The sequence below is a fragment of the Eurypyga helias genome, unplaced genomic scaffold, assembly GCF_000690775.1.
Source record: "Eurypyga helias isolate BGI_N326 unplaced genomic scaffold, ASM69077v1 scaffold3837, whole genome shotgun sequence".
Lineage (NCBI taxonomy): Eukaryota > Metazoa > Chordata > Aves > Eurypygiformes > Eurypygidae > Eurypyga > Eurypyga helias.
This window is the reverse complement of record NW_010263530.1, coordinates 1-12,453: the sequence shown is the minus strand read 5'-3', so window position 1 is coordinate 12,453 and position 12,453 is coordinate 1. Positions and strand designations below refer to the sequence as shown.

Sequence of the window (12,453 nt, the reverse complement as noted above, 5' to 3'; positions counted from 1 at the left end):
AAGAGTGAACAAGATTGCTAATTGACTAAAATACCCTAGTAACAAAAGATGTGCTGAAAAAGGGAAGCGAGTAATACCATCTATTCTGACACCCAAGTTTCTGGCATTGTATAACAGCTGTTATTTCAGAAAACTACAAAAATATCTGCTGCAAAAATCCTGCACTTTTTAAGGCAAGACTGTATCATGGGTGAAGTTTCTCTGTAATGCCATTTGGTGTTCAGTTTATAACTTCAGGAGTCATAAATCTCATGATTTATTGAAATAATCTGTCATTTATTTTATTAGAATAAAATAATCTACTAAAGTAAATTGCCTAAAATACCGAGTTGCACAAAACAAATATTATTTGTTGGTGGTGATACTGGATCTATTTAAAAAAAACAACCAACTCCCAATTATCAGTGTCTCTAATACTGATAAATTGCTTTAAGATTTAGACTTTACTGCACTGCAGTCTGTTTGCTAATCTCTTAATCTGAACATTACAAATTTCAGTTGAAACACATAAGACCATCAAATATTACAGTATATTTTAAGAATGTGCCATTACCCTTATTTCCTTTCCACTTCAAATACTGCCTGTTACCTGAACCTGTAACTCAGAGGGAGTAACTTCAATATAAATAACGATACTTCATTCTTCTTCCTTGCTCTTGATTAGAATCTGAATACACAGCAAGCCTCAGACCTAAGTCATCCTCAGTTTTTCTCACAGTTTTGCAGTCAAACGCAGAATCCGACCCTTACAGCATACAGAGGCTTCTAAAAGGGTTTCTGGAAGACAAACCTTACCCGGAGGCGATGGAGGCATGTTCTGGAGGTCTATCGGCTGCCCGCTGTCCAGAGCTTCCAACACCACATTAAATTTCTAATGCAGAAAAAACAGAACAGAAGATTTATTCTAGCAGGCCCAAGACTTGCTAGCTGCCACAATGAGTATCTGACACTGTGCACGTGGGTACAGCACAGGGCACGTTTAGCATTCAGATTTCTGGTGCACATACCTTGCCTGCCTTCATGTATTCCTTTGCTTTCTCCAGGTCCCCTTGCTGCTTGGCTTTGAGAGCTGCTAATTTATACTCCTTCTGCCTCATAAGTAGTATTGCTCGTGTGCTGCTCTTCTGGGGATCTGCAAGAACGAAACAATGCTGAGACTCACAGAGAGCATGCCAGATGTGCAGCCCCTGCTATGTCCATCTGTTCAAACCCGCAACTGTCCTCTTCTGCTGTGAACCAAGCAGCCCTCTAACAAATGCCTTTTTACCCCCAGTCTCCAGGAGTCCTACCAGGTAGAACAATCCCACTTTTCCCAATTCAAAAAAAAAGAGTTTTGAGATACTGACTGAAAGACATCTTTTTTTTAAGGCTTGGAATTTCACATATCACAATACTGAAGGAGAAACTGAGGCACAGGGAAAGTTAAGTGAAAGATACTGATACAGTGCATGTGAGAGCTCCGTCGCAATAACCCATTCCACAGCCAGAAATTCAGCATCCCACTGACAACGGTCTGAAACATTCAGCAGGGAAGATCCAACAAAAGCAGCGCTTGGCTACACAATACAGACACCGAGCATTAAAATAGTGGTGCAACTGCTTATCCTCCCCGATCACGGTACCTGTTTCCACAGTAGGACTAGAAGCAGCATGACCCTGTAGCAACTCCGATTCCAGATGCTGTGCTGCCTCATGAGAGCTCTTCTGCTCATCATCTGCAGCAGACTCCGCTTTATTCTCTGGCAGGGCACTGGCTGCATCTCCTGAGTTCTCTAGCTCCATTCCCATGGCTTGAGACAGGTGAGAAGAACTCTTTCCTGTTGCAACAGGAGGTGGCATTTCTTCCTCGTTGATTTTTTTGCCTTTCCTCACTGCAGCCAGCATGGTTTCCAGCGTCTGGCAGAGATGGAACAGCAAAGGCGGTACGCATCTTCAAACAACATAATCCTAGTACCAAATCATTAAAACACAAATTCCTTCCCTCACACATGATGGGATCTGTTCCGCACACCCCTGCGGATTGCTGCTCTTCAGCTCCCTCTTCTTCCGCAAGGCCAACTTCAGCACTAGCGTCCCATTATCAGAGGAACACAGTGCAAAGGACTTGTCACCCAAATTACATAATTGGAAGTACCTCAACACCTACAATTCTTGGACAGCTGATGTGGCCCACTCAGCTTTGTCACAGAAAGGCACCAAGGAAGCCATTTGTACCAACTGTAGGCAGATCTTATGTCTTACTGGGGTTCAGACCAGTACAGCAACTCCACACAGCTCTCTCCTCCAGGTGTGGGATGCCGGAATGACTGGACATGGGATTAAACACGGAGATCAAAGTTCACAGCTCCAGGCACTAAGTACCAGAGAGAACTGTGCATCAGTTGTTGGCATGTCGTTTTGCTAATTAAGGAACTGTGAAGTGAGATCAAGTCCATTATCCTTAGTTACACTGCTCAGGCGCAGGGAAACTCCCTCTCCTGAAATATAAAGGAAGTGGCAAACAGCACACTCGGGTTCGTTACTGGGTGAAATAAGCTGGTTTGCCTATCCCTCTCACCCTCTGAATGGTCAGGCGGTTTCACGCGCATTCCTTTCAGAGGCAGCAGACACACAGCGACATCTCCTTCCTTGTGCATTTTCCCCCCTGGGGCTGGCCTCCATTGCTCCCCAAGACACCTGGTAGCTGGTGAGACACTGCATTCTCCCCGCAGCGGACAGCGCTGAGCTATCAAGCGTTTGCTCGACCAGAGCGCTGGCTGCTGTCAGAGGTGATGCAGGAGCCCAGGGGAAAGCAGAGAGGGAAATAAGGGCCCTCTGCAATCATCGCCAAGCCCCAGCAACCAGCCACAAGCACGCCACCTGGCTGAACACATGCAAAGCTGAACAAGCCGCTCCGTGCTGCAATTTTTAATTGCCTTAATGAAAAAATCCCATTCTGTTCACTTTAAAGCACTGCCAGCACACTCAGGGAAAGGTAGCGCCTTCCTTTCTCTCACAGAACTGGGTAGAGGTTTAGTATCTAAGGGAAGGCATTGGAAGGTGTAAGTGCCAGGGAAGCTCCTAAACCTTGCTTTGAGGTAACACCAAACAGTCAGCACAGTCAAACTCAGATGTAGACGGGTGGGTTTGACACCACAAACCCTGCCCCCAGCTACTGCTAGTCACCTTCAACAGAAACAAAGCTGGGGCACAAAAGGCATTTGAAATTACACTGTATCTGTGCATTTGCTGCATCAGATTGGTGGTAAGTAACAAGATGTTTTCAAAGTAACTCAAGGCAGCAGATTAGAATTTCTCTCCACTTTCAACAGATTCACACATCTGGAAACACTCTGAGCTACCCCTCAGAGAACTGACTTGGCCTCCCCTTCACTCACATCCCTGATGAACCCAACTTACCTTAAGGCCTCTTTCGTATCGGCGTATTTTGGCACTCTCACCCGACTCCTTTGCGTTGGAAAGTGCTGCCCTATAGTTAGCAATTCTCTTCTCTATTGTCTGTTGCAGTTCACTGGTAACAGCAGGAAGTGAGGTGGTCTCAGAAAAAATAATAGAACAAATCAAGAAAACTTATTTCATCCAACTAGACAAGTTTTCTCACAGCACTGCAAAACAAATACTCCTCTTCCACACACATGCCTGCTAATCGAAAGCGCAAGGACGAAACAGTCTCTAAAACAGAGGAGCACTTGTGCCACACTAACAGTCCCTGGATCCACCTCTGGGCTTTCCCTCAAAGGCCTAATAGAGAAAAATGGGTGGAGATATTTAGAAAACTCACAGTCGCGGGGTAATTGGAGCCATGTGGTTAGGGAGTAGGTGAAGAGAACAGTAAAGTCTCTCAAACACCACACAACAGAGGGTGTGAAGAGGTATTTTGGCACAAATCTTGACTTTTTCTTTTCTTATTTTTAAAACATGCTAGTTTACTCCCTTCTGGGCTTCTGCAACCTGGTTTTACTGTAAAAGCTTTTTCCCCCTACAGCCTGGATTAGTTCAGTGACAAAAGCAGCCTAAACAAAGTTATGAGTAGCTACTCACAAACACCCCACAGCTAGAGAGACCTTTTAGATGGCTACTGATGTCACTACTGCCATTATCTCTACAGAAACGCTCTCAGACCCATTTATTAACGGGCCCAAGGCACGAGGGCACTGCAACATGTAGCACACGAACCAAACGTGGTGGTAACTGAACAAAGGATTTGACTGCAGGAGGATTGATACATTAAGCTGAGAAGGGTAATGCTATTGAGAAAAATTCCACAGAGATGTCAAAGATGCTGAGCTATAAACAAGTCTCACGATTTCAGCACACCGCTCAATACTCTGAAGGGGAAAGACAGGAACTATGGAAGCCTGAATTGCAGTCTGCCTGCTCATATGTATAATAAGGGACGAGAGATGCTTGATTCCAACTGTTTACCACCTCAACTCTATGCTAACATTAAAAATCATCCTCTGAACAAAGCAAAAAATTCACCTATATCAACACAGCATTGCTTTGCACAGAGAAGACAGCCACAGCGCAGTTCTTCCTTCCTTGGAGGACAAGGACCTCTCTACATCCTTGTTTGCAATCCTCATACAAGTTGTGTGACACCAGTGATTCTGCAAAACTGCCAGGAACACGAAGCTCTTTCCTACCTGCAGCTGCAGTGCAGGTTGCTCATCTTCTGGTTCAGCTGCGGATGGCTCCATTGCTATCGTTTCATCCTCGCATCTTCCTGGGTCACCTTCCACCCCCAGAACTTCTTGTAATTCTGCCTAAAGTAAAAGCCAACAAAAGGCTTTTCCTCAAAATTTTCTATTTTCTAAAATAAAATCAAGTCTTTTGAAGGACGCTGAACCCAAACAGTTTAAACATCATCTATTCTGGCAGGTTTTTTTAAAATTAATTTTAAAATGAAATTGGTTCCACTTGTATTCACAACAGGAAGCCAGATACCACTCGAGAGACACACTGCAGCTCCAGGGTCACCACACAAGTTTGTGGTTGGAGAACCGAAGCTGGTTACATTTAGAGAAAAGCCTTTTCAAACTTGGGTTTCAACGATCTTTGTAATTTCCATCCATCAACAAGTCAAAAGCAGTAAAAACCACTGCTTAACACTCCTTCCCTAAATCCTGACCACTAGATCACTCTGAAATGAGAAAGAATGTCTTGGGAGATATTCTCTCGGGCCAAGCACGACTTGAAGCAGTAGCAAAATGGTGACAGGCATCCTTGAAGGAAAATGTGCCTGGCTGTATTTCACCAGCTGACACAGAATAGGATTCCCATTCTTCCCTCCACTTCTCCAAGACCTTCATATATACGACTGTTAGTTAGGAAATGCAGTTCTGTTTAAAAAAAACCCAACACAGACATACTAAAACTTTATGCTAACAAAGTTCTGCATACCAACAGGTCTGTATCTTTCTCCAAGTCTTCATCATCTGCTTCTTCCTCCTCATCTTCATTCAGATCTTTCATACATTCTGCAGCCATCTTTTCAATATGATCCATGGGCAGAGGAGCTGTAAAAAGAAACCACAAGGAGCCATAAGCCCTGGTTACACTTATGCAGTCACTGGATATAAATTCTACAGGAGTTGCTACCAGCTGAAAGAGAACAGTGACTTCGCTTGTCTCCCCTTGTAGGGCCACACAATGAGAGTACTTCATATATAAAGGGTAAAGACCAGGGAAGTGAACAGCCAGGAAAAAAGCAATAGCAGTGTGTCAGAGAGTGACAGTCAAGGCAGGCAACAAGACAAGGACAATGACTGCACCCGATAAACTAGCTCAGAAATTGGATCTCAGGGAGAAATAATGTCTGTTTACTAATACAAAGAACTAGAACAAAACCCATAAGCACCATGATTACTGTGTAATACAACAGCACATTCAGCCATAGATCAGAGAAAAGTTCGAGGCATTTACCATAAACAGTGCTAGCTCTAAGAGCTCCCAGTCAAACTACAACGAACTAAATCACTGGAGTTTTGTCTGCGTTACACTGGAGGCTCCAGCAGTAGATCCATTTTCTCAATCCACAGTCTCAAGCACAAGATTGTCACTCTCTCCATCCCACGTTAAACTAGGTACATATTTACCCTTTGAATCTGGTGAGGCACATTAACATCCATTTTAACAGGCCGTAAGCCCAACTACTGGCTGTTAACATGGCAAACAAGGAGGCACAGCAAACGCTCAGTATGTTTGAAGACAGCAAGAAAGGAAGACAAGAAAATCTCTCTGCCTTGGGAAACTACTTGTTTTGTACATCAAACACCGCTGCAAAGTCACACTTGGCATATGAAAACAGAACGCTCCAAATCAAGGCATCATACTTGTCCTGAGCCCAAAAGCAGCAGCAGAACACTGGCACAGAGAACTGCTAAGCAAATCAGAAAAAGTGCTGTTTCTTCTGCCTCTCTAACTACACTTCCCACATTTTCTGCATTACTGTCTCATGCCCATGAGATTTTCCCTTTTCCAAATCTTTCTTGGCTACTTTGTCTTGCCATTTCTCTCAAGCTTCTGGTCTTCACCCTGAACTCCTCCTGGCTGAGTTCTTCCCTCTACTTCATGCTGTGCCAACCACATCTTCCTTAACTATCAACTTCCTCCACGCACTCTCAAAGGTGAAGGTATTTGCACACAGATCCCACCTGTCCACGTAAATGCCTCTGATACTTCCCTATGCAGACACGCCTGTGTCTCACCGCTGTCAGTAAATGGCGCATACAATACAGAATTTCAGGACAGAGCTTAATTTAAATGGATCTATTAAACAGATCCCACCCATCCCCCACATTTGCTGAAGCAGCTGGAAATTAACCCAGGTGCAAAGCTGTTTCGGGTCAAATAATCTGACCATCTCGGTGCTTCAGTGCCTCTAGCAAGTGTTGCTCGTATATCCAACCCTTTGCAAAACTCCACAACTAGGATAGCAGGCATATCCAAAGGCAACTGGCGGTACTTCCGGGGTCAGTGTCCCTTGCATAAAGCCCCACGAGAGGCAAACAAGCCAACCGTGCCTCTTCGGATGGCTGGCTCAGCTCTAATCCAGTCCGGCAAGTTGGGGCTACAATTTCAACATCCGAGTGGCTGACTAACTGGCATTTATCAGCCACAGATAGCAGAGATCCCTGTATTTAAGATGTTGCAACAGATGCAGGCAGCAAAAGCTGTACTTCAAGCTAGAGGGAGAGATCACTCTCCCCACTCCCCAGTCAGAGCTCTAGAACATAAATCCAGGAGCAAATTATTGCACCTTGTGCTCGGCCAAGAACCAGGCACTAGTACATACTGTACTGGGTCCCTTGTTTCTGTTCCTCTCCAGACAAGATCTGTTCCTCTCCTGTTCTTACTGTACCCTCCTCCTTTCCAGGTGCTGGCCTGCATCCTGCCCCCACCATGTGCCATGTCCCCATCACTACACTGTACCAGGTCTTAGGAGTCCCCAGCACCAGCTGTCCATCTTCCACGAGCTTCTACCCTATATACTCCCAGTTCTACCAGGAAAACAGAACAGCTGTAAGTGATTTTGGAAGACAGTTTTATGAGCCATAACACAGACCTTTAGAGGGCACAGTAAATGTTAATTTTGCACTGTCATCCCTCTCATGAATAAAGAGACTGAAAAACCCCATTAAATGACATGACCAGGACAAGGAAGAAATCAGCACCTGAAAACCTGGCAACAATTCAAGAGCTCCTGACAACACAGACTCACCCTCAAACACTATCTGCATGTTGTAACCACGAGTAACCTACGTCCACGCCGAAGTTCTGCTGTTGCACTTCTTAGCACAACTACACTTACTAGCTTTAAGGGTTTACTGGAAATTGGGAGAGTGGAGGTGATTTAGAATTTCCTTTGAGATAAAGACACCTCCTATGTCTCTCATCAATTACAGTGTTTAGGCAGCAGCTTTTTCTGAATATTCTGAAGTTCTTCACTTCTGCTGCTCTGTGTGAAGTCACTACAGGCACAGTACTGCAGAGCTGCAGCCACACTCGCTGCCAGCATCTGCTCACACACCTGGAGCAAGGGCAGGCCCCATTCTCCTCGTTCCACCTCAACCACTTGCTGCCTTCCCCTCCCTTGCAGCCACAGCAACGTTCAAACAGGCAGGTAGCGAATCAGATCAAGGGACTGATTCAGCTGAAAACTTAGCACAACGATGGAAGTTTATTTTTATAGAGCAGTTTCCTGAACCAGCTCGCCCTGCAGCACCATAAATAAGCATACCAGCTCAGAGGTAGAGCATGCTCACTAGAGACTGCCCCGCTCAGCAGCAGCCTTGATTTACAGCAGGTTACAGCAACCCTGTGAAACACTGCATAGCTGCATGCAAACACTATCAGACAAAATTAACAGATGCTTAAAATATTAAGAAGGGTAATGATCAAGAGACACTCTCACCTCCTGCATAACACAAGCTACAGGATTCTTCCAGTCATAGAATCACAGAACGGTTTGGGCTGGAAGGGACCTTAAAGATCCTCTAGTTCCAACCCCCCTGCCATGGGCAGGGACACCTTCCACTAGACCAGGTTGCTCCAAGCCTCATCCAGCCTGGCCTTGGACACTTCCAGGTATGGGGCATCCACAGCTTCTCTGGGCAACCTGTCCCAGTGCCTCCCCACCCTCTCTGGGAAGAATTTCTTCCTGATATCTAATCTAAACCTCCCCCCTTCCAATTTAAACCCGTTACCCCTTGTCCTGTCACGACAGGCCCTTGCAAAAAGCCCCCCCCAGCTTCCTTGTAGCCCCTTCAGGCAATGGAAGGGACTATAAGGTCTCCCCAGAGCCTTCTCTTCTCCAGACTGAACAAGCCCAACTCTCTCAGCCTTTCATCACAGTCATTTCAACACCTCCAGGACTTCCCTCTTAAAAGGGTATTCAATTTTGCTTACAGACTCCAAGTAACTAAAACCAGAATGCTCCTTCAGTAAATTCAGTCTTTAAACAAAAACAGAAGAACAAACAAACAACTCGCCCTCCACAAGAAACAGAGTTTCCATTCTGAATTCATCTACCACCTACTATACTGTTTTATGACTTCATATGCTAAACAAGCTTGTCTTAATTTAGTAATTAAACTGGCTGGCTATCATATGTCGTCGACGAGCACAGACAAAAAAGCCTCTTACCATTTTGGTGGAGTAACAACTTAAACATTTTAAAGTGAAGGAAAGATTAGTTGCACTTTCAGCTTCTATCAGAGATGAAAAAGCATCTTTGATAAATCAGTGATTTGTAAAAAGGTATCTTTAATAAACTATTCAGGTTGTCAATAAATAAAATCCAGGTATTTCTAACTTACTTTTCCCTTTTGGTTTTGATTTCCCTTCTTTCACTTTTCCTCCTGTGAGAGCGGCAAGCTCTGCTTCTAGGTCCCCGTCATCCCCACCTTCCTCTGCACCCAGCAGCATCTCTTCAGGGCTGAAGTCCACAAACAGCCCCAGCTAGAGCCAAGGAGAAATAAAACAAAACAAACATTGCAGTTAGAACAGAAACGACACTCAAAACCATCACACTGCATGGATTATTTAAACATTTTCATTCATTCTGGATTCTATTTGTGTTTTTTTTAAAGCACACCGCTTCCATTACCAAACGACGCATACCAGGCAGCCAGACTGACATAAGGTACATCATAAGCCACAGATACTCCCTCTAAAGCTCTACAGAGTCAACGATTTCTTAAAATCAAGCCTATCTACCAGTCTGATGTAAGAAGGTAAAATACAGTGAGGTCTGCTACACTGAGCCTCCCGAAGCAGATACCATCAGGGAAGTCCAGGGCAGTTCCTGTAACAGCTAAGCTGAAAAATATCTGATCGGCGTTCACACAACAGCGGTCTGGCACGCGGACACTGCACCCTTATCTCTCGGCAGAAGCTGTATTTACACGTACGGAACTGTTCCCTACTTCTCCTTACCTCAGTCTGTAAATCATAAACACGTGGAAACGCAGGCGCACACACAGGGCAACAACAGCCATGACAAACCCAGCAGGGCCCGCGCTCCACTGCGGAAAACAACTGTCTGGAAGAGATCATCAGCGAAGGAGCAGCATCTCTGGGAAGAACTCACATCAGAATGTGCCAAAGTAGCGGGGGTTATCGCTCAACTGTTGTAAAACGTGCCCAAGGACATAAATAGCAGCGAAATGGCTGAGAACAACACCCTTTAGGCTAACACCCAGGATGCTGGTTTAGCAACATTTTTATGTTGCTGGTTAAGATACTGCCACAGAAATAGCAACGCTTTTATTCAAAGCATGCTGAACTTCATATGAACATGACACAAATGAGTGACATCCGTGCTGTGAGGTAGCTGGAGTAGCTTTCCTCAGGCTTTTTCAAAGCACAAACCCATGATGGCTTACTGGTCTTCACACGGCCAAGTGGCTCAGCTTCTCGGCAGAAATATCAGTTGTCACTACTACAAGGGTTAACAATCTCCTCCTGCCTCCCAGGGAAGCGCAGAAGCTGAAGCTGCCTGTCAGTTTATAAACCAGCGTGAATAAATAATAACAACCTTTTTTTTAACCCTGTAGGCATCAAGGTGCTGGTGGCTACTGCCTCGAAATATTGTGTGTCCCTCTTTGAATCCTTTTGTAATCCCAAAGGAGAATGTGAGACATAGCTGAGAAACACCGATTCCAAGGACCAGGAACAGTATTCAAAACCAGCAGCTATTTGTCTGCTAGCCCAGATCCTGGCCTTGAATTTCTGCAAGGCACTGGGCAGAGCGGTCAGTCACCCTCTGAGTATCCATCCCCCTTCCGTAAAACAAAACTACTACACTTCCTGTCTTGGATAGAATGGAAAGAAGGTCAGGAAAAGATTTAATCAGTAAATATTTATAATGGCCATTTAAAGATTCCAGTTCTATGAAACAGACATACACCTTCTATCAATGTGCAGAGTGCATCAGGAGCACGTGATCTGCTCATCACGACACTGCAAGTGTGGAAAGTGAAGCGAGTGCCTTGACGAATGAAGGCAAGAACAGAATCCCACAGTTCTAAGTCTCTGTTCCATAAGGCAATTTCCAAGGAGATCAATAGTATTAAACAAACGTGTAATAGAGGAGAAAAAAGAGGTTACAGAAACCCTGCAGTTGGTAAAACTACGCAGCCCAAGAAGTGTAAAGTGAGTTAATTTGCAAGTGAACAAGCCGTGTGTGTATTTGTTTCGAGAACCAATCCTCCATGCTGTAAGACACTGCATAACTAACCCCATCGAATCAGAAATTAGTAAAACACGTTAATCAGATTCTTTATTTACTGTGTGTCTTTTTAGAGTTTGGTTTCTTTTTTGGGAGGGGGAAAGATATTTTCACCTTGTTCAAATGAGTTAAATTAGATACTACTTTTCCAGCTGAAAAACGCCATCTTTCGTATTAGAGCAACAGGGATGTTACAGATCTCTAACTAAACCATTCCGCCTCCAGCACGAGACACGGGACCCTAAGAAATCACCAAAAGACAGCATCTGGCCTGTTTTCTCTATTCTAAGATCCTATTCCAATCTCTTCTCATATTCTTACCACTTACTCCTCCTCTGTACGTCACTTGCCTCCATCCTACCTTCAAAGGTTTTTACAGTTCCGTTCTGGTTCTAACACACTCTTTGCCTCTAACTGCATCGTTTTCCCTCCCCTATTCTAACCAGATTTTTGCCCTAGCTGTATTTCTAATTTTGACACTGTTGCTTGACTTCCTACCCTGCCAACCATGACCAAATCACGTTTCTCTCCTCAAGGCTTCCTACACCCACAGGTAAAAAGCGTTAAAAACCCCAACACACAGACACCTAAGCTCACTTTCAGCTACAGGATGGGGACATGAGCTTATCAGTCTGTCTGTTGCATGACCACATACCGGAAAACCAAATTAACTGTCTCCGGTGCAGCACCTTTGGGGGCACACATGGGAGAACGTGAGTTTGGGTTTTGATATTCCGGTCTTATTTCTGGTTTTGTCCAGGTGGCAAGAAAGACTGAAGTTATTATTAAATCTCAGCATAGCCGGCGTAGGGAACGACTGTGAGCATGAGTCACGCGGTCTCACGCAACGATTACAGCATTGCAACACCGTGGCTTCCCCGGCGAGCCCTCCGCTGCTGCTATCAGATACTTACTGCAGGAAGAACGCGCTAAAAGAGAAAGCAGGAAAACAGGCACCCCACGACTTACGTATTTTCACGGCCCTGCGGTATCTTACAAGCGCCTGGGAGACCCCAGCAGGAGAACGGCAGCAAGGGGCGAAGGAGAGCACGCTGAGGAGCAGCAGGAGGAGGAAGGTTTCCTTACCTGCTTTGCAACTGCAGCTCCCTGGCCCTTCGCCTGAGGGCTTTTTTTAGGTCTTCTGCCAAGCATGCTGGGTCACGATCTCACGAGGTTGTCCCTAAGGGGCTGCGAGCAGACGAAGGGGAGCGTCAGGACCC

General features: G+C 45.1%; 1 protein-coding gene across 1 annotated transcript in view; it reads right to left on the bottom strand.

Moving 5' to 3' along the window:
• The window catches only part of CC2D1B (coiled-coil and C2 domain containing 1B), a 31,885-nt gene extending 19,500 nt beyond the window's left edge, over positions 1–12,385 (bottom strand). The window contains exons 1-8 of the mRNA XM_010156059.1: positions 12,320–12,385; positions 9,321–9,462; positions 5,404–5,519; positions 4,647–4,766; positions 3,400–3,537; positions 1,623–1,896; positions 1,008–1,132; positions 796–871 (exon numbers count right to left, since the gene is read on the bottom strand). Coding sequence (XP_010154361.1) covers positions 796–871; positions 1,008–1,132; positions 1,623–1,896; positions 3,400–3,537; positions 4,647–4,766; positions 5,404–5,519; positions 9,321–9,462; positions 12,320–12,385 — 1,057 coding nt within the window. The remainder of the gene's footprint in view (positions 1–795; positions 872–1,007; positions 1,133–1,622; positions 1,897–3,399; positions 3,538–4,646; positions 4,767–5,403; positions 5,520–9,320; positions 9,463–12,319) is intronic.
• Between the last annotated feature and the right edge of the window lie 68 nt (positions 12,386–12,453).